The sequence below is a fragment of the Artibeus jamaicensis genome, unplaced genomic scaffold, assembly GCF_021234435.1.
Source record: "Artibeus jamaicensis isolate MK-2021 breed Jamaican fruit bat unplaced genomic scaffold, CSHL_Jam_final contig_466, whole genome shotgun sequence".
NCBI lineage: Eukaryota > Metazoa > Chordata > Mammalia > Chiroptera > Phyllostomidae > Artibeus > Artibeus jamaicensis.
In genome coordinates, this window is record NW_026521844.1 from 19,183,449 (window position 1) to 19,206,341 (window position 22,893).

General features: G+C 35.7%; 1 protein-coding gene and 1 pseudogene across 4 annotated transcripts in view; both read right to left on the bottom strand.

The window, feature by feature from the left end:
- The window catches only part of TRPC1 (transient receptor potential cation channel subfamily C member 1), a 70,319-nt gene that overhangs the window by 44,564 nt on the left and 2,862 nt on the right, over window positions 1–22,893 (bottom strand). For 2 of the 4 annotated variants that reach the window (XM_053667273.1, XM_053667274.1), the window contains exons 2-3: window positions 10,571–10,725; window positions 741–943 (exon numbers count right to left, since the gene is read on the bottom strand). In XM_053667273.1, coding sequence (XP_053523248.1) covers window positions 741–943; window positions 10,571–10,725 — 358 coding nt within the window. Of the gene's footprint in view, window positions 1–740; window positions 944–7,314; window positions 7,356–10,570; window positions 10,726–22,893 lie in introns of those variants that run through there. The other 2 variants (XM_053667275.1, XM_053667276.1) reach the window with 2 other exon arrangements.
- LOC119055243 (malate dehydrogenase, mitochondrial-like) lies at window positions 12,128–13,266 on the bottom strand (annotated as a pseudogene).

Below are 22,893 nucleotides of genomic sequence, written 5' to 3' on the forward strand. Positions count from 1 at the left end.
ATATACACTGTACAACAATCCTTAACTAAAAAACAGCTTGTCAATGATCTGCCTGTGGACTTCCAGACCACATTTTCCATAGTAAATGCTATGCTTAATACTACTATATATATATAAATATTTATACATATATAAAAAGAGAGAGAGAGAGAGGCTTATGCTGAACATTAGAATCACAAGCCTGGCCCAGAACCATATAGCTCATTCAACATGTATGACCTTACTCAACCTACCTAGGATAGGGTACTTTCTCATTTATTCACTCCTCAGTTGTTACTACTATTTTCAACTGGAGAGAATGGGAAGAGAAATAGACTTAAATATAAATGGTATGAGAGAGAAAGTAAGAGGGATAACCCAACAATATTTAGTTAGATAGAAAACAATTTTTGTTATAAGAAGATAGGAAGTGTATCTCTCCCCTTTCTATTACTTGGAAATTCTCTTTGACTAATAAACTCTGCTCCTAACATGTGAATAGTGCCTCCAGCCCCCACCAGTAGAAATATGAAATAAACTTTATTCATAATTTGAAGAAGTGTCCTAATTATTAATCATTTAGTAAGCATTTCTTTAAAATTTCAGAACTCATTGTATTAAGCAAAGGAGCTAGAAGTTTGGCTTTCATTAGTATTATATTTCTTAAAAGCAACAAAGAAAGAACAAGAACTAAAAAATTTCACTGGCACATATCTTATTGCCTCACACATTTATTTATAAAAAAATCCCATTTTTCTGACCTTGAATGTCGGAGGCTGTCCTTTTTGTTTTTGGCAGAACACAACGTGCATTCACAACCAACTGCATGAGGCTTCGGTAGAGATACATCCTGTTTTAACAGCATTGTAAGAATTTCATAGTTGTTTCGATGAGCAGCTAAAATGACAGGTGCAATGTCCATGGTTGTTGAATATTCAGGATTCTGAATTCGTTCCATTAGTTTCTGAAAAATATTTATAGAAACTGTCAAAAGTTATTTGTGACTTCAAAAATATATAATAATTTGAAGAATAAAATGAAAAAATTGGAAGCACAAAAGAACAATTAATTTAAGAAATATAATAAACATTTTTCCAGGAGAAAAATTTTTTTGGAACCTAAAAACTGAACTTTAATTAATAAATGTTAATATAATCATTACAAACAAAATCTTCAATAGGAAAAAACATTCATACAATTAAATTTCTGTTTGCCTAACAAAGAGGAAGGATATCTAGAGAAATACATCAGGAAAAAGTTTTTAATTTTCAAAAGACTATGGAAACATGCATGACAAGAATAAAGAACAAGAATTGTAGAAACAGTATAATGAAAAAACGGAGCATAAATGTGTGAGAAAAACTAAAAATGACACCTCTGTGGCAAAGCTTGCCTCACTGATAGCAATGAAGCTGCTTGAAAGGGATAAGTAAATAGGAAGCAGTCTTTATTTTGTGTAATTCTCCATATATTCCCAATCATTACCTGTATTACTTTCTGTTACCAATACACAAAATCAATAGCAATCATAGGTACTACAGGCACTTTACACTTACCAACTCATTTACCCCCACAACACCCTGCGAATGTGAGCATTATAATTCCCATGAAAAAACAGAGGCTCAGAGAAGTTACTGTGTCAGGCACACAAGAGAGTGGCAAACTGCAGATCACAACCCAAATCTGGATTCCTCCAGAGCCTGAGCTCCTTTCACTACACAGTCTCAAGGGTCTGACGATGGCATGGCACGAAGAAAAAGACATTAGCAAATAAAGAACCAGGGTTAAACAAAAAGGTCAGCTATTTTATGACTATCGCATACTCTTTCTACCACTTCTCACTTTTTCACAGAGGTTTTCCTGAGAGTGGTTTCATTCCATAGTATAAGCTGATCAAGTGCACAGTTTATATTATAATTTTTCTAACACTGTAAAAGTAGTGCATACACATTATAAAATATCTGAAAAATACAGAAAGAAGGATACCAATACTCATATTCCTACTATCCCAAAATCATTTTACAGTGTCTCTTTCTGATCCTTTTCCTATCACACCCCCTTCTAAAGATATCTTTGGCATCAATAATTTGGCAACAATAATTTAAAATAATGGTTCCTAATATTCTGAAGAATATTACTGGCAAATTTTAGTATTTTCTAACATATTAATCTTTTTTGCCCTCTTTTATAAATACTTTGTTTATATTTTTCCCATTTAGTTACTGCAAATTTCAAATTAATGAATTAATTAATTTAAAGTTACAGAGAAATCTAAAATTTTATTCATTTCTCCCATATTATTAGTTATAAAGAGGAGAAAATTGTATTTAATCTCTTAAGAGAAAAATAGTCCTCATTTTTCCTATAATACATTCTTAATTATATGAAAACACTATTAGACATAAATAAAAGCTCATAATTTCATTGTTTATAGTATAATCTATGTGCCAAAAAACTGTTTTTGAAAGTCAAAATTTATTAAAATACAATTTTGATAAGCCAAGACTACAGAATAAGTTTACTGAAATGGTTAAAAAAGTATATAAAGTATCTGAGATTGCCTGTCTACAAGTAATAAGGCTGTTGAAATGTGACCTTGCTGCTGCTGACAGAATAGAATTCCAACAAAGGCCTTTTGGTAGCAATAAAGTAGAATGTGCTCTTTCACTGAGCAAGTGAAGGCTACCATGGCCTTACAACCCAAGGTTCAACTGCTAGTGGTGGTGATGGAGAAGAAAAACAGCAATCAGTCACTCCGATACCCTGGTATACCCCACCCTCCTCACTAAGAAAGTAAATGGGTTTAAAGGCTAGAAGGTGGAATAGGTTTACCAAAATATAACCGTAACTGCAGGAGAGATTACAGAAAATTGAACAGGATTGTAGATATTTCTGATCATTTGTAGAGGAGCTATATTCTTAAACCTTTTTTCTGTTCCTGTTGGTTTATTACTACTACCAATTAAATTAGTACCATCCTCTAGAGAAAGTCATACATACACTAACTTTTTAGTAGTCCAAATTTTTGTCAAATAGTTCACTTAATACATGGTAAAGTATTCAGACAATGCCAGATCATCTTCAACCAATTTTTAATTCTTTCTTAAGCAATCCTTTTTTGAGGACAGCCAGTTTATACTCCAGCAGTTAGTTATTGAAACTGCTTGTTTCACTACACCCTCATTAATATAAATGGTATATTTAAATTTTTATATACAACAAACATCTCATTTTAATATGTAATTTATTATTAATGAATATCTTCCTAACTACAAAAGCAATAAACAAATATAAAGAGTAAAGAAAAAATCCCTAATTGGCAGTGAGATGGCTGCTACTAGATAACATTTTGCTGCTTTTCCATATAGTTCCTTTTCTATGCATATTTTTAACCTTGGACCATATTACATATACAGTTTACAATTCTTTTTTTTCACTTTCTATATCATATTTTTCCATGTTCCTAAATATTCTTTAAAAATGCTATTTTCATATATATGTAATTATTTATATTTCCCATCTTCTATTCTGAGATTTTTATGTTTTTTTGCTGCTACATGTAAGATTACAATTAACATTTTTATCCATATTTCTGACCATTTTCTAGGCAAACTCTTAGAGGAGGAAGCACTAGGTGAAAAAACACGAACATCTCTTTTCTGATACATCCTGCCAAAGTGCTATCCAAAGTACCCCCCAGCCACTGGGGTAGGAAACTATACTACTTACTCCCTTGTCATCAGTGCTCATTAATTTTTAATTAATATGATAAAATATTAGTATCTCATCTATGATTATTAGTAAGGTTTAATATTTTATATTTTCTGAGATTTTTTCATGTCCTCTTCTGATTTTGGTGTTTTTCACCTATTTGTCAAATATTAAGATAATGAACTTGACTCTGGCTGGTGTAGCTCAGTGGATTGAGCGTGGGCCTGTGAAGCAAAGGATCGCGGTTCGATTCCCAGTCAGGGCACATGCCTGGGGTGCAGGCCAGTTCCCAGTGGGGGACACATGAGAGGCAACCACACATTGATGTTTCTTTCCCTCTCTCCTTCTTTTCTCCTCTCTCGGAAAATAAATAAATAAAATATTTTTTAAAAAGATAATGACCTTGTAATATCTTTGGCCAGTTATCCATCTGCTTTCTAAAGTTCACTTGATAACTGAATTCCAGAAATTTAACTTCTATACAGCTGAAGGCTGTGCCACTGTGATTTCTGTCCACTGTTTTTGTCATTAGAAAAGTCCTTCCACTCCCAATCAATTAAACATTCACCTACATTTTCTTCTGGTTTTATGATTTCATTGTTTATATTTAATTCATAAATTAAAGTGGAAACTAACTTGTATCTTCAACTTAACTTATGGAATGTTCCAAACACAAATACTGGTCCACAATGACAAAATTATGGAAATATGATTGATTTTAAAAAGGTTTCCTGAAAGCAATATTATTCTTGTGTCTATTTACTTTAAAGTAAATTTTACAAACTAAAAGAAATCTATTTTCTTAAGACAAGTAAATTTGGGGAAAGAAAAAGATGGCAATGGAGCAGGAGATCTATTTTTATTTAAAAATCCAAGTTAATAAACATTTAAAGGTACTAACTACTATAGTTGGTCGTGATGATCGTTTTGGTCAATGGTTAAGTAGTATATCAACAGCTCCCACTACTTCAGTTGATTGCCACCAAAAGTGCAACTGTGGACCTTAAAAATGAAGGATAAGAAGGTAAACTATTTTACTAATTATTTACTAATTCATAAGTAAAGAATTTCAACTGTATTATACATAGTAATTCTGGATTTTCAAAAATGCAGACTGTCCAAATGGTACACCTCCTTTCCTTAGCAGTACTTGTGTGGAGCACCATACACGTGTCTGTTCGGGTTTGACCACAGGAGTTGGTAAAATAACAAGTGCTTGATAGAAGGGTTTATTAATGGAACAGGGCTAAGCTGTGCAGTAGTTAAAGCTGAAAATATTTTCCAGCATCTTTACTCTTGAATTTTGGACCAAAAGAATCTTAACATTCCAAATCTATAAAAGAAACTGCCCCAAACTAGTACTACAGGTAAAAAATTCTGTTCAGTCTAATAAAAATGATCATCAATACAACCATGAAGACAGGAGACCATGGAAAATAGATAAATAGAGGGCGTGCCCTCTGTTCTCATCTTGAAAACATACATGGCTGGCTTGAATGTACAAGTTTGAAATTAATATGAACAATTTAAGCAAGTAAAAACCACAAAGAACTAGGCTACCAATGTCTTAGACACAGGAAGAAAAAGTGACTTTGTAGTTTTACCCCCGAACTACAGCTCATTTTGAAGCTTCAACTTGGACAGGGAGAAAAAGTGATTAGAAGCTGAGGAAATGGGGACTTTCAACTCTGTAACAAAGTCTACATACAGTTTTACTACAATACTTGGAAGCTGAGACATCAGGTTTTGGAGTTGCTTTTCGTTTTGTTTTTTGTTTTAAGAGGAGAACCATAAAAGCAAAAGGGAAACATGAGAATAAAAACAATTTAATCTAAGAATGCCCTGATTATTTTTGACCTGTATGTTTTTAAACTGTAATAATATTTATCAACTATTTAAATCAATGTTCTCTTAAAAAAGAAAGTACAAGATCTTTAATATTCATAGCTGGAAGGAATAAAGGTTTCATTACTTTATGTAGATGTCAAAAACAGGGCTGAAAATTACTGACTTTATCCAGATGTCTAAAAATAGGAGTAAGCGTCCCCAAACAGGTTCGGGGGCCACACTCAACCATTAGTTCTCACAGGGAAAACTCCCTGCCCTGATAGGAAACTTAGTTCATTTTTTTATTCCCTAAAACTTTTAGGGTTCATTGGGCTGTTGCCTATCCTTTAAAGTCTTCTGCTTTGTAAATATTTCTCTTAGGTTTTTAGTTTTTACTGTATTTGGTCAGGTGAAGCAAAAAACAAAAAGAACCATATGTTCATTCCTGTTTAACATTTAATTTCTGATTTTCAATTTTAATCTAAAAGCTAACTGTAGTAATGCCACTGTTCGTAAAGTCAAAATACCAGGCAATTCTAACCATCTGAAATATAACCAGGAGTCCAGTTGCAAATTGCCCCCACAACCCCCACAAAAGCATACCGAGTGATTGCAAACCAACTTCACGGGCATCATTTCCCAGAAGGAGCTGCCTTAACCACACTGACTTAGAGTTGTCTATGAATGATGGCTATCTGGTTTCCCCAAGTACCTTCAGGTCTTTACTGAATCAGAGAACAGCTCTAGATTAAAACCAGCAAGGTAGGGAGAAAGAAAATAACGGCTAAAAGTTAATGTGAAAAGAGAAAGTATCAATAAGCAAAATCATTATCAACACACAGCAGTCTGAAGCCATTTAGTATAAGGACAAATGTGTTTAATTTCAGACTAAATGAAGCAAAGTAAAATGATTACATTCTCAATGGTTCATACTTTTGATGGTAAAATTAAATTATATTCAAATACACTATTTAGTAAAGAAAAAAGAAAGATTCACATTAAATCTGTCAATTCCTACAAGCATTAAGCTTCAGGTACATTTATTTATGTAAAGAAAGTCCATGTAGATAAGGAGTTACCATCAAGTTACTCTGTATGGTATGTTAGTTGATAAATCAAAGATATTTCTGAAAAGAAAGTTTAAAATTATTAAAAAATACCTATAGGTATACAAAATGTCCTCATTCATTTTGCTTCCCAATGTCTCACAGATATTGATCATTGTCTACTAAAATCTATTCAATTATATACTTATTACATATTAATGAGGTTGCTATCTTCCTTCTCACCTTAGGAATTTTCAACAACTCCCATACTCTTTCTTTTAAGCTCAGAGTAAGAAACTACTTATTTCCTTAAATAGTCCACCTTGGACTTCTATATAATGCTCTTCTGTATTTACAGGACCTTGGTTCTTCATTCAGTCACAGCAGTCCTAGTCCCCACCTCCCAAAACATAAAATACTTTCTCATGCTTTGCTAACTTGACTTGATCCTATCTTCTTACCACTCCAATTTTCTCTCTCACTTTGTCAAATTCTCAAACCCATGCATATAATTTTCTTAATTCTACTGATGCAAATGGCCTTTCAGAACCCAATAGCCTTCCCTGCCTCCTCCTTTTCCTTGATTTCTAAGCATCGCACTAAACCGTTTCTTTGGTTTTCACAATGCTGCACTATCCTAACTCCTTCAGTGACACCCTTCCCTCCCAGTGCCCTTTATTCATACAGATGTTCCCTAAGAAAGAACTGGCACCGGTTGTCTGCTCTTCTCTGTGATTTCACTCATGCTCACCGTGTGGGAGGACCATCTCCACAGTCGTGTGTGCTGCATCCCTCCAGCCTGACGGCTCCCTGGAGATGAAATCTTCATGTGCAACTGTCCTCTGGAGACTGCCTGATATCCCCAAAAGAAATGAGGCTAGAGCCAGAATTCACAGTTCTCTGCCCCAAGCCCGATTTCTGTTCTTAACTTCTCATGCTTTTTTCATCCTTCCAGTCACCCATTTCTCAGATTTCCAATTCATCTTGGACTCCTCAATTCTCCTCTCCAAATTTAAATGCTCACTACATTCTATCACTTCTTCCTCATAACATCTCTCCCATCTGCCACCCCTCCCATTCTTTCAGCCACTATTCCAGTTCAGGCTTTAACCTCTTCACATCTGGATTACAAACTGCCCACAGAAGCTACAGCCTTCCCCATTTTCCATTTTCTGAATACAAAACACAGCCACTAGAATAGTCTTTCCAAAATAACACTGGTTAGATCACATCTTTTTTCAAGTTCATTTCATGACCCCACTATCTATCATAAAAAAAACAAATTCCTTAGCCTGGCAATCAGACCATTTTCCTCAGTTTTCTTTTCACTCTTTCTCCAAATACTTCCCACTACTATCCACCCCAAATATTTTGTTTAAAAAAGCTAAATCAATTCACTGTCTCAAGGATGCACACTGCACATACCTTTGTTTACATTATTCTTCACATCCCCTGTTCTGGGCCTATCTACACATTTTTTTAAGTGTAGTTTCAGGTATTGGGTAAAAGCATGGACTCTGGAGGCAGAAGCTGTGTTCAAGTTCCAGGTCTGCCATTTCTACAGTGACTTAACCTTTCTCTACCTTGGTTTCTTCCTCTATAAAATATAAATAATAATAATACCTATCTTACAGGGGGCTATTGAAAGGATTAAAGAAGTCAAATATATTTAAGGTTCTTGGCACAAAGTAGTGCTATATACATATTAGCAATTATTAAGATTTCAAAGCTCAACTGATATTCTCCCATGAAACCTTTTTTGATAGCTCCAATCCACAGTGATCTTTTCTTTTCTATGTTTCCAAAACATTTATTGTAAACCATAAAGGCTTAAGTGTAAAACAGGGTTTCTCAATGGTGGAACCATCGACATTTTAGACCAGGTAAATCTGTGTTGTGGGGGCTGTCCTGGGTATTCATTGTAGGATGCTTACCAGCATCTGTGACCTCTACTCATCAGATGCCAGTAGTAACCACCCCCAACCCGTTGCAACACCAAATATATCTCTACATATTGCCAAAAAAACCTTGGCTGGGTGGGGTGGGGTGGGATTGTCCAGCTGAGAGCCATAAGTATCACACGAGATAAAATACATGAAAACACTCAAAGTAATATACAAGGGTCAAGTATTGTTATATTACCACTCAGCACTTGTTAAATATACTTTTGTTTTTTTAAATGATTTGAAATTCATGTGTACTTTCATTGTCCAGTTAATTTTAATATCATTTAGAATGAAACTCATATTTCACCTATTCACTTCCACAATCGCACCCAATTGAAGGCCTTGGACATTTGTTGATAGGTACACAGGACATAGGCAACCTGAGACAGGACTCAGTGAACTGGAAAAAGCATGAAATTTGCAGTCAGATCAGGTTCAAATCTTAGGTTTGCCCTTAGTTTAGAACTTTAGGCAAATCATTAAACTCTATGAGCCTGTTTTCTGATCTATAAAATGTATCATCTATAAGGCTAGCTATGATGTTCAAATGTAATAGGGTATGTGAAAGAACCAGGTATATATTGCAGATTATATACACAGAATCATATGTGTAAGACAAAAATGATCATTATACCACAATACTGCCTTTTTCCAGAAGCATCCAGGACTTCCTTTACAACCTTATTTTCTATGTAACTGAAGCTTATGCCTTTATGTGTTTAACTTTTAAATTTAAATTATTTTGACAGAAGTTTTCTCCTTTTAGAAGTTCAGTATATATTCTTCTTTCTTCTAAAACAATTGGTACTGAATACAATTTAATTTGTCTTTACTGACTCTGGGCCATTGTTACAAACACTAATTACCATTCTAGCACACAGCTCCTCAGAGACTGTCATGTATGCAATGCTGCTGACATCTTCATTAAACAGCCAGGGATACCTTGCCTCATTTTGTTCTACTGCAGGTCTCATGCCCCTCTCGAGCACTTCTCTCTATGGATGAAAAAACTAAGTACCCAAGTTTGTTAAAGTGGAATATAAATGAGCAAACATAGACTTTGAAGGAGGCTCCAGAAATGCTCCTCTGACTAAAGTTCCCAAGTGGGAAACTTCCAGGCATCTACTCTGGCTGGCTGCTCAGAGGTATATTTTACTTACTTTCTGGGTGTCATTGGTGTTCTAGATAACTAAAATTGCTAGGAAGGCAATTTCTTTTTCTACTCTAATATGTATAGAGACAATGCCACATGTTGTACATACAACTAAACCATTTACGTTTTTAAAATCTTCTGAGTGCTTCTTGATGCCACTCAATATATATATATATGCCTTAATAAGTTAAAGCTACAATAGAACAATCATACTATTTGAAAAAAAGAGACAGAATTCATGTGAGTCCCATCATAAACTAATTAAAAAGAGGAAAATATTATTATTAAATTTCCTTCAGAACCTCTTGACTGAATTCTTTCAAGACTTATACTCATGTCATTCTTCTACCTGAACTGATAGAAATATGAAAGCTCAGTATTTTCCAGTTTAAAAATATTCATTAGTTATAAGTGAACATTACAATTAAGGCTCAAAGGAAAATTTAATGAAACAGGAGCAAATCAGAGTCGAATTAAAAATTGCTTTGTGAGTCAGGAGCACTTGTTCTATGCTTGTAAACTGCATGGGTCACAGAAAAATCTTTCCCCCATCACTTCTAGAACACTTACATTTTTTAATGTATCATATAATAATAATATAAATAATAAAAACAAAGTCATCTCTAATAAGTCATGATAATTTATCTCTGTCAGATGTTGTAAAACATATAAGACCTGGGGGTGGGGGAGTGAAAGTTGAGAGAAAAAAATTAAGTTTTAAAAGAGGCTTTTGATTTGTTTTTAGAACTTCTCATGGCTCAAACCAAATAAAAAGTGAAAGAAAGAGAAGAAAGGAAGGAAGGAAAGAAGATAGGGAGGAAGGCAGGAGGAGCAGAAACTAGAAGAAAACATGGCATATTCAACAGTACTTAGCAGCTACTGAGTAAAATTATCTAGCCTTGTTGTACCTGACAACCGTAGTCCAAAAGAAGCTGCAGTATATCCAAATTTTCGTTTTCAATAGTTATTGTAACAGCATTTCTCCCAAGCACATCTACGCAATTTATGTTCAAGTCACCTGAACTGCTTTCCTCCAAAATCTTTTTAACCATGTAATAGTCACCTAAATACAAATACAAACATAATTTAATATTCATGACATATTAAATATGAATGACTATAAAGAAAGCATAGTCTGTTGATTTAAAAAGTGAAAAAACCTAAACTCATTTTTGTATATGGAAATGTGCAAAGAAAATGTGAACATCTCCTTGCTGAAAACTTATATTCTGATAAAATAATACATCAGCTGTAAATATAAAAAAATAAAAAAATTTAAATGTGCTATTTGAAATATAAGTTTCTAGTATAAAATTTATAACTGAATAATAAGGAAACTTTTAGAAGATATTTAAAACCATAAAGAATGTCCAAAAACACAAACTAGAAGCTAGACAATTTCTACATCTCAAATACATACATACATACATTTTCTCATGCATCATAATGGTTAAAATGAGATCTTGTAATAAGTGGAGGGTATTATGAAGAGGCTTTACATACTTTGGAAAAGCAGCATGAATGTGTATATGCTTGACAAAAGAATACCTGAAATTCCTCTCCTCTCCTCCCCACTCTCCGAAAACACACACACAATGCACGTGTACACACACACACACCCCTTACCTCATAAATGAAGCTGTATAGCTTAAATGGCCAGGAAACATTTAACTCACAAAACTCTAAGGCAGAACTACAATTAATGCTGGTAGAGGTCAAAGAAAGAATATTTCAAAGTGAAATTTTAACTTGTCAGGAGCATGCAGATTTTCTTCTGCCTAATTCTACCCCACATCAAAACAGATGGCCCACAAGGAAAGAGTAGATTATGGAGGTAATCATTTTCACGGGGGGGCCCACTATAATTGTCTGCTGCCCAGGTGGTGCAATAATAAGGAAAATAAATAAAAACGGAAATGCTAATTAACTAAACAAAGAAAGCAAAGCGAGTTTTGTTTATTTTCATTTTACTTTTTAAACATAATATGAATAAACCATTTTAAGTGACACAAATACAGTTGTTCTTTTAGCCATCTATGAATAAAAAAAGAACAGGTGAAAAAAAGGAAAAAGAAATGAAAGATTTCATGATACAGAAAAAATAAATCCTAAAACTTAACTAAGTGAATAAGTAAGGTTACAAAATTTTTTTGGGGGGGAGGTAAAATTTCAGATAGATCTGCTATTATTTTCGATCAATGATTTTAAAGTCTCCCATGTATTTGGGAAGAAGTTGAACCCTTCCTTCCTCCATTCTTTCCTTCCTTCCTTCATTTTTTTTGAAAATCAAAACCCACTTCTAGTGATGTACCAGTAGAATGACCCACAATTTGGAAGGTATGGTAACCTTAATACAATACTCATCAGCAAAGCAAATTGAAACACAAAGGTATCTGAAATGACTTTACAGTGACATGATGCCTTAATAACTTAAGGAAATGGAGTGCTGCTCCCTAACTGCTTTCTCATTTCATATTCTTTACACACTCTTCTCCCGTCTTGCTTGAGGCTTTCAACTGAAGAATGGCCTCAGCTTTCTCTTTGAAAGGGGAGAGTTTGCAGATGCCTAGATTCTTCTTGATGCCCTTTTCCCCAGCAGCAGTGGTTTAGAGAAACAGGGACTGTTTCTTGGGACTTGGAACATTCGACAACTCCTTCCTGTCTACTAACTGCAGGCACAAGGGAAAAGACAAACGGGCTCCAGCATATGCCATGGACAGGGTGGCAGAGCCTGCTCCAACTTCAGCCTTGACTACCTACATGCCCCGCCCCCCGCCCCCCCATTCGCCCAGCAAGGTTGTCAGCTAGTCCTGGGAAAAGTCCACCTTGACAGCACACTGAGAGATCAGGGGTATGATGGTCTTCCCAGCACAGTCATCAATGACAGGAACATTGACTTGAGCTGGGTCCAAATCCTTCAGTTCTGCAATGAAAATGTTGGCTCTAACAACACCCAGGGTTGTCACCCCAAAGACCTTATTAGGGTTGTATGCTCCATGTTTCTTGAAAACCTCAGATGTGATCAGATGGTGGGGCTAACAGGATTTGAAATGAGGCAGACTATAGCCTCAGGGCAATGCTGGTCACAGGCAGCAGTCAGGGTGGCCACGATTGTGGCAGCAATGTTGAGCAGGTCATCCATCCCATTTCATGCCTGGTTTTCTTGGGACTCTGACTGGAATAACTACCAAATCACAAGCTTTCAGGCAGTCTGGCCACTGCTCAGGTCCCACATAGCCTTTCAGTGGCCCTGGTCTCAATGAGGCTCAGATCTATGGTCACTCTGGGTATATGAGCAATATCATAGACGGCCAGGTGGGTCGCCAAAGGGCTGTTCTTCAGAAGCAAAGAGGCTGTCCAATTCCTCCAGAAGCCCCAAGCAGGGCTACTTTGCAGTGCTCTGGGCCAAGGTGCAGAAGCTGCAGCGGAGAGCAGCACAGGGCAGCTGACCATAGAAGACATGGCTGAAAGAGGTGGGGAGAGGACAACAAGCCAAGGAGCTGGCGGGGTGGAGGAGGGCAAGGGCCATGTTACTCCAGTGACCTCCACACTGCTCAGGGCCTCCTGGCTCTGCTGCTGAACCCTCATTTTCTTGATGGTCCATTTCCTCAGTTCCCTCAAGAAGAAAACTCATCACAAAAAGAAATACTTTCCTCATGACACTACTAATGAATAGACACTAATGTTCCATGACAAAAACTTTATCATCAAACACCTTACAAAGTAAAAACTCTTAAGTCACAAATTGAACTGATAGTGAGCACACAGAACAGTGGAAATGTATCACTATGACTGGTATATTTAAAACCTTATTTCAATATCTTAGTAGAATATTATTCATAAAAACTGCCATATTTTCTTTGTTTTCATAGTGTCTAAGTGAGAATTAATTTTTAATTTATCCTGCTTGAGATTCATTAGGCTTCTGAATCTAACAACTTCTGCCCCTCATTAATTCTAATATTTTCAGCTACTATCTGTTCAAATATTCCTCCACCACCATAATCTTTTTTCTTCTGCTGAAACTTCTTTTAGACATGTTGGATCATCTCATTCAATTTCTGGTTCTCCAAAGATTTCTTATTTTCCTCCTTTTCTCTCTTTCCTGCATTCTGGATAATTTCTTCAGCTCTCTCTTTTAGCCATTTATTCCCCCTTCAACTATTTCCGCTTATTAATCCATGCATTTTTAAATTTTAATGACTTAATTTCTATAAGTTTTATTGGATCCCTTTCCAAATTTTTTGATTTACTATCTTACATTTCATTTCCTTATTTTAAGCTTTTAATCATTTTAAGCATACTTATTTTATGGTCTCTGTATGACAATTATCTGAAAGTCTTAGGGATTTAATTCTATTGTGTCCACTGATTTGTGATAATGGATGACCATCCTGTAAATTTTTAAACTGGGTATTGCAAACTCATCTTCATGCAGCCTACCTGTGGGAATTCTGAAAACTTGTCCCATTAAGGATGTTTTATACTTGCTTCTTCCAAGTAACTCAAGAAGTTTTGCTGCCCTATGATTCTTTTTTTAGTATTAGTTTCTCAGTTAGGTTTTCCCAGACCAAGCAGGTAATATTAATTTAAACTCCAAGTGAATATGAGGCAAGTCCATAGTTACAAATTCTAAGGGGAGTCTTATTTGCAAGCTTCTTTGTAGTCTCCCTGTGCTGGTGGGTGGGTTCTTTTCCTCATCTAACATCTTGCTAAAGGTATAGTCCTTTAAGACCCTGGTTTTATGTTTGGAGTGTGATACAGTTCCCCACTTTGCAGTCTCAAGGCCTTGTAGCCTATTCCCATATGAGTATTAAAATTCAAATCCCTACAGTATCTGGACCAGTAACTCACCCCAAACAATGGAGCAGCCAAAATGTCAGTTTACACACTCCGATTTTTTATCTTCTTTCCATTTTTGGATCCTCAGCGTTTCACTTACTTTCTTGAAAGCTCAGCTGTTCATTTAAGTGGATGCTTGTTATATTTTAGCTAGCATGTCTAGATGATTTGAAGCAGAAGGGCTTTTTACATTATCTAGTCCGTCATATTACTAGAGACAGAAAAGTATAAAGAACTGTACATAGTTCTTATAAAATTTTACAAATGTCAGGAAGAGCAAATATAATTTTTATAAAATTTTATACATTTCAGGTGTAGCAGAAACAAATGCTACACATTTTAAAGGTTTAGATTGCTGTTTAAAAAGTAATTGTATGGTAAATATCCCATAATCCAGCTTTAAGGTTTCAAAGAGTATTTCTATCATAGTCAGGGTGCTATACAAGGGGAAAAAACTTAAAAAGCAAAACCTAATAACTTTCATCCCTAAAAATAATAAAAAGTCGAACCCTGCCACAGCTGACAAACTCATGCAAATGAAAAATGACAGGCTATAGTCAAAGCACCTACAGGAAACCTAGAGGGCTTTGTAAGCATTCGGCCCAAATTTATATTTGCAAGCCATTTAAAACAATATACTGTTTCCAAAAATTATGGAACAGTTGTAATATTTAGGATGAGCATATATTAAGAAGAGGTTGGGAAATTTAAAAATACATGGCAAGAAGCTATAGAGCAAGAATTACAATTAAAAATGCCTTTATATATCAGACAAATATATAAATGTTTTCCATCTTATACTGATGTTGCTTTTAAGAGTTACATACATCTTTCTTTTTTCTTTTAAAATATATAGAAAGAAATGCAACATAATCTATTTACTTTCTTGGCAAGATGGTTCGTTTTTCAGGATAAAGAGTGTTTTCCAGTCAATCCCACCAGTCTACCAATTCAACAGCCAGTCTTTTCAGCCCCCGCTCCAAAACGGTCCCCCACACTGATCCCCACTTGTTTTCCCATGTACTATTGCCCGCAGTCCAAGCCACCATCTATCTCCTGGACTTTGCAATAGCCTCCTTACTGATATATCTGCCTATAATCTAGTAAAGGGATCAACAAATATTTTCTGTAAAGGGCCATAGAGTAAATATTTTCGGCTTTGCGGGACATACTATCTCAGTCACAAATATTCATCTCTGCCCTCTGTAGCACAGAAACGGTACACAAATGAGCTCCAATAAAGCTTTATTTATGGACACCACAGTTTGAATTTCATATAATTTTTATAGGTTGTAAAATATTATCCTTATTTTGATTTATTCCCAACCATCCGAAATATAAAAACCATTCCTAGCCTGCAGGCCTTTCAAAAACCAGTGGTGTGCAGATCTGACTTGTGGTCCAGGGTTTGCCTGTCCCTGCTCTGCTCCCACCCCTTTAATGAATTTGCCACCCAGCAGTCACAGCGATCTTTTCAAAACTCAAATCATATCAAGCTTATAATCCTCAAGATTTTCCATCAAATTTAAAATAAATGCCAAAATCTTTATTGCAGTTTATAAATTTGGGACTTGGGCTTTGTTACTCTTCTGAATTCACTTTGTGCCACTATCCTGCTCACCAAGTATGATCTTGCTAGACTATGATCCTCCTAGACCAGTGATTTTCAATCGCTGTGCCGCAGCACACGGGTGTGCCACAACAATTCTTTAAACATGCAATACTGGACTATTTAGTCTGAGGCAATAACATCTTTCCCTTAGATTGTGAAATTTAAAAAATGACAACAGCCAACACAACAAGAGCTGCCTGGTGTGAATGAATTAAAATTATGCCTATTTTCCTTGGCAGACCAGCAAAAAATTTATTTACATTTGATGTGGCACATAATTTTAGTAATTAATTTATGAGAAAAATGTTGAGCCCTGGCTGGTGTAGCTCAGTGGACTGAGCGTGGGCTGTGAACCAAAAGGTCACCAGTTCAATTCCCAGTCAGGGCACATGCCTGGGTTGTAGGCCAGGTCCCCAGTGGGGGCCATGTGAGAGGCAACCACACGCTGATGTTTCCCTCTCTCTAAAAATAAATAAATAAAATCTTTAAAAAAAAGGAGGAAAGGATGAAAATTGTTGTCCTAGACCAATGTTTTCCAAACTGCAGGTTACAATCCATTAGCAGTTATGAAATCAATGTACTGAGTACTTAATTTAAAAAAATAAAGCAGTAGATAAAATACCAGGGTAATTTCATGGATCCTCAGCAACAAGCTCACTATCACCAGTTGTGATAAACTGTGGAGAAATGTTACAATAGCAATTAAGAACAGTTGATTCCATCTTTTCTTCATTAGCATCTAGTTTTATTTTCTGGCGTTTGATGGTAAATTTCAACATCACTGACAGGGGAACATTAATGTTGATAGGCTTAATTTTATAGTAACAGAACTTTCAGTTAGTTGTGAACTATGGGGTAATTTTCAAAAGCTTTTGAAACCAAGTTTCTGTAACACACTTTTTGAATGTGGTAACTTCAACATCTAATTAAACTATTACTAAGTACACTTAAAACAGATTTTATTGAGAGGAAAAAGAATGATGAAGTAAAAAAAATACAAAAACATGACCAAATTCAACTGGTGGATCTGGAAATAGAAATAGTGATAATACTAATTTAAATGTTAATTCTACAGCAAACTTCAAATTAGTTTGAACCAAATTCCAAAAAGAAAAAAATACATGCAAGATTTTTACAGTGAAGATGATTCACAATGTGATTTTACTAAATGTGTAAAACCCATGTGCCCCAGTGTATTTGTAATCATGTTGCTGTGAATGAAACCTTCAATATAAAAGATACTCAGAAACATGATATGCTGCACTGTCCACAGTACTTTGAATATTTATGAAGGAACAAAATTACTACCATAATTTCTTAGCCATTTATGACTGTTAATGATGACGACTGTCAACTGGTGAAAGAGCAAAGATTCCCATTGTTCCAGGATAAACTATACTCGCAGCATAGAATGTAATGCGGAATTTTTTACAGTAAATTAGTTAATAAATACAAAATTATTAACATATTTCTTTAATCCTTTAGAAGAATAATTAGAAGCAATGTTTATTTTGTTATTAGAGTCTGATATATATGACTTGAGATCCAATTCACAGTGATGTTACAAGGTGTATAAAACTTTAGTTTATATCAGTTATGTAGTAATAGTTGCGTAAAGTATTCATTGTACTGTTTAAATTTAATCTCTTCAAACGTTTGAATTATATGTATTCATAGAACTGAAAAAATACACTATTGGGTCAATATAAAACTAATCTAAAAAATATAAAAGATTTTGTGATGGAGCAACAAATATGACCAGAAAATAAACACCTTTTAATTAACAGAAACTACTGATAACAGTGCTGAACACCACTTCTGACATCCAAAGAAATTCCATTGAAGTCATAACTACAATATATTAATATGATACTGGAATTCTTTTAATCCTGATAATTAGTCCATTTAGTCTCTTAAAAGTCACTGTTTATCACCTCTCAGAGATAGCTTTTGAGCTCCTTACATAATATTAAATAACTAATCCTAGATCTTAAACTTCTCGGCATCATTAAATTTGGTGGAGTCACTTATGAAGAAGTTATTTATAGCACTGAAAGAAGAAGAAGAAGAATTATTCTCAGGTAGCAATGACACCCATACAATAAAATTTAATCTCTTGACACCCTTCCCCAAAGTCTAGAATACACAAGGTAAAGGGGTTTGGCTTAAGCCACATTTTTTGACTGCCCAGATAAAAGATTGTGCGCTAAGAATATTCCATCTTCCAAAACCTAAATAGACTACTTCCAGTAAATTGAGCATCGTTTCTTCCCTTCAGACAGATTACTCACAAACGTGTTTTTTTCTTTTTACTTGTTTATTTATTTAATCATTACCCGAGGGTGTTTACTTCATTGAGAGGTGTTACTTCACAACAGGCTGCCTCCTGTTGGTGCTTGACAGGGGTCTCTTTCAACCAAAGTATGTACTGCCCTCACAGGGGATTGAACCTGCAATGTAGGCATGTACCCTGACTGGGAATCGAACCCAAAACCTTTTGGTATTCTGGATGATGCTCCAACCAACTGAACCACCAGGCCAGGGCAAATATACTTTTTCTTCCCTTACTGCTTCTCACAAGAGCACAGGAGAGCACCTTCATTAAAGAAGCTCCTAAAGGAGAGGGTTGTAGTCAGTTATTTTCTCGTGATATATCTTTCCTGAACTTACAATACATTGGGATGATGACTTATACAAAAGAGCAGCAAATTAAAATGAAATAAAAAAAAACAACTGTGGAGTCCTAACTGGGAGGGAGGCTCAGATGGCTGGAGCGTGGTCCCATGCACCACGGGGTTGCGGGTTCAATCTCCGGTCAGGGTGCTGGGGTAGGCAACCTATGGATGCTTCTCCCTCTTTCTCTCTTCCCTCTCCCTCTTTCTTCCCCTCCCTCTTTCCCTAAAAATCAATAAACATATCATCAGGTGAAGATAAACACAACACTTGTGGACTCACTACAAAGAAATTCAAGTATTACAGTATTTGAAGCAGCTGAATGCTCAGTGACTAATGTGTTATAAATAAACTATCCACTAAGATTTTGGTGATTAAAGTTTGTTTTGTTATTGTTAAAATAGTAATGAACCATATACTATGCAGCATTGGTGACTTGAAAAATTCTCCTGCACAAAGTACTTAAATGCTACGCTTAATGACAATTTGTGATATGTTAGTAGAGTTTTATCTACACTATGCTCCTTACCTCTCCTTTCTGCAAAGTTTTCTTCCCTCACAGCACATATCTTCTTAACTCTTTGTCAGCGTAAAACTTCCTAGTACCCAGGAAGTGGTCAACATAAAGTGCCCTGTACTCTTAACTTTTTCTTCCCACTGCATGTTCTCTAACCCCTTCCAAATCAAAATCTCTTCTCACATAGCTTTAAAAAATAAAGTCCCATTAAATACCCATTAAAGTCCCACTGGAAGTCCCATTAAGTAAGGTTTTATTAAAACAGCAGCTTTGTGTTACTTCCCCCAGAAATGTCTCCCACTTTAAAAGTATGCTTAGCCCAGAGGCATGCAAAGTTTATGTAGGAATTCCAGCATCAAGGCGCCCTGCCTCACAATCATACCACAAAGGAGACACCAGACCCCAGACCAGACCAAGCCAATTCAACTCTCTCCATCTCTCCTCTGACCTCATGCTGAAATTTCAAGAAGGTCCTCCCGACTCATTAATTGCAGATGAAATTCCCTAAAATGCTCTTCATGCGGAGTTTCTGGGGTCTGAATCCTGGACTGAATTCTTTCATCATTTCCTTTTTCTACTCAAGGCCTGATTACTGATTGTCAGCAACTTAAGGAGTTTGTTTATATACTTTTAGCTTGTGAAAATATACTAAAAGACATCCTCCACTCCACAGTGACTTTAAAAGAGGTGAATGAACATGAGCCGTATTTACTTTAGGTGCTCCCTAAAAAACCTAGGAACCTTTTCTCCAGCCAGCAGGCCTGAAGTAAACCATAGGCTTCCACAAATAAAAGTGGTTCATTACCATACCAGTTTTCAGTGAAAGGGTGGTTAAGAATTACTGCTTAATATTTGATAAAACAACACATTTGCCAGTTGTTGTTTCAATTAAACTTTGCCTTTGAATTGCAGCATTCTATGTCTAAAAAGACATGTGAACTTTCTGAGAATTTTACTTGAGCAGGCCCAGATTTAACTTTGTATCACTGATACAAGAACTTTCAATTCACTTTGTCTTCTAAATATTTTAAAAGAAAGGAATCAGTGTTGAATTTGAGATGATTTTCTGACCCATTTTCAAATTTAGTAAAAACCACTATTAAATGGCCACTACTTGGACCAGCACTTATATAGATCTACTCAACTCATTTACATAAAATCTACCTATACAAACTATAAAATAAAAGTATAAAATCTTTTCTTTTCCCTAGTTTTTTCCTTTACTCCTTAATCTGTGCTGACCATTCAAAGACCTACCCATCCACTGACAGACACATAACGCTTCATCTCCACAATTTTTGCTTTAGGAATTCTTTCTCGGGATCATATATTATGAATATTTTGTACATGTAGAGTAAGGCTGCAAAATGAAAAGGATGAGAAACAAAGATGTTTTGTAGTATACATGCTCTGGTGCTATTAAAGTTTTTTGCTTGTATTGGATAAATTCAATCCACAGAAATCAAGTTTTATAAAACATTCATAGATAGCAAGTTTAATCTTCAATGACTAAGTCCAAATGCAAATGTGCCTTTTCTAACACAAATGATTTTCATTCATTCATCTAAAACTAGATCGATGTAATATAATGGTTAAGAGTACAGGCTTGCCCTGACTAGCATGGCTCAGTTGGTTGGGCTTTAGTCCACAAAGTGAAAGGTTGCTAGTTCAATTCCCAATTCTCAGGACACATGCCTGAGTTACAGGTTCCATCCCCTGTAGGGGCACATACTGAAGGCAGCCAATCAATGTACTTCTCTCACATAGATGTTTCTCTCCCTCTCTCTCTCCTTCCCTTTCCTCCTCTCTAAAAATAAATAAAATATTTTTTAAAAAAGTACATGCTTAAGCCCTGGCTAGTGTGGTTCAGTTAGTTGGAGCATCCTCCTGTCACCAAAAAGTCACCAGTTCAATTCCCAGTCAGGGCACATGTCCAAGAGGCATGCTTGACACCTGGTTTTGGTGCTTGCAGGAGGCCAACCAGCGTTTCTCTCTCTCCCTTCCCCTTTCTCTCTCAAATGAGAATAAAATAAACCTTTAAAAAAAGGCTCAAGATAGATCCAAGTTCTACTACTTCCTAATCAATGTAACCTTAGACGAAGTAATTTTAAAGTTCTGCTAAGCCTCATTTTCCTCATTTGTTCAATGGGATAACAACATATATAGCTCATGGATTTGTGAGGATTAAAAGAAATCATCTATGAAAAGTAAATGAACTCTCCCCCAAATAGCTGTTTTAGTAAAGAGTTCTCATTTGGTTTTATGAAAACTCCAATGTAATAGTGAAAACTGTAGATACTTAAAGAAATTTTCACATTTCAGATTTGGTTTGGGTAACACTAAAAAAGATTTAACAATATTAGTGAATACAAAAAGGTAAAAAAAAAAAAAGATATGTAACAGGCGCAGACAGGTCAAAACATGGCTCAAGAAGAACTCATAGCCCAGAGCCCATAAATCTAAGCCAACAAGAGATAGCCAACCTATCAGAGGCACAGTTCAAAACACTGGTGATCAGGATGCTCACAGAACTGGCTGATTTTAGCCACAAATTAGAGGAACACATGAAGGCTAAACTAATTGAAATGAAGGGAAATGCACAGGAAAGCAATAGTGATGGAAAGGAAACTGGGACTGAAATCAAGGGAGCAGACCAGAAGGAAGAAAAAAATGACCAAACAGAAAAATATGAAGAAACAAGAATTCAAAAAAATGAGGAGAGGCTAAGGAACCTCCAGTACATCTTTAAACGCTCCAACATCCGAATTATAGGGGTACCAGAAGGGGAAGAGAAAGAGCAAGTGGAAATCTTATTTTAACAAATAATAAAAGAGAACTTCCCCAATCTGGCAAAGGAAATAAACTTCCAGGAAATCCAGGAAGCTCAGAGAGTCCCAAAGAAGTTGGACCCAAGAAGGAACACACCAAGGCACATCATAATGACATTAGCCAAGATTAAAATGAAGGAGAGAGTTCTGGAAGCAGCAAGAGATAAGGGGACAGTCACCTACAAAGGAGTTCCCATCAGACTGTCAGCTGATTTCTCAAAAGAGACCTTACAGGCAAGAAGGGGCTGGAAAGAGGTATTCCAAGTCATGAAATCCAAAGACCTACAACCAAGATTTAGAATGGAAGGGCAGATAAAGTGCTTCTCAGATAAGATCAAATTCAAGGAGTTCATCATCACCAAGCCCTTATTATAAGAAATGTTAAAGGGACTTATCTACGAAAAAGAAGATAAAAAAGATGAACAGTGAAAGGACAGCAAACTCACAGTTATTAACAACCACACCTAAAACAAAAGCAAACTAAGAGGACAGCTAGATCAGGAGCAGAGCCAGAAAAATGAAGATCACATGAAGGGTTAGCAACAGGACAGTGGGAGAAGGAGAAGGGGGGAGAAGGTACAGAAAATAAGTAGCATAGACCGTAGATAGAAAATAGATATGGGGGAGAGTAAGAATAGTAGGGGAAATATAGAATCTAAAGAACTTGAGACATGTGGTCATAAACTAAAGGGGGAGGGAATGGTGGGAGAGGGGTGTGCAGGGTGGAGGTGAATGAAAGGGGAGAATAGAACAACTGTA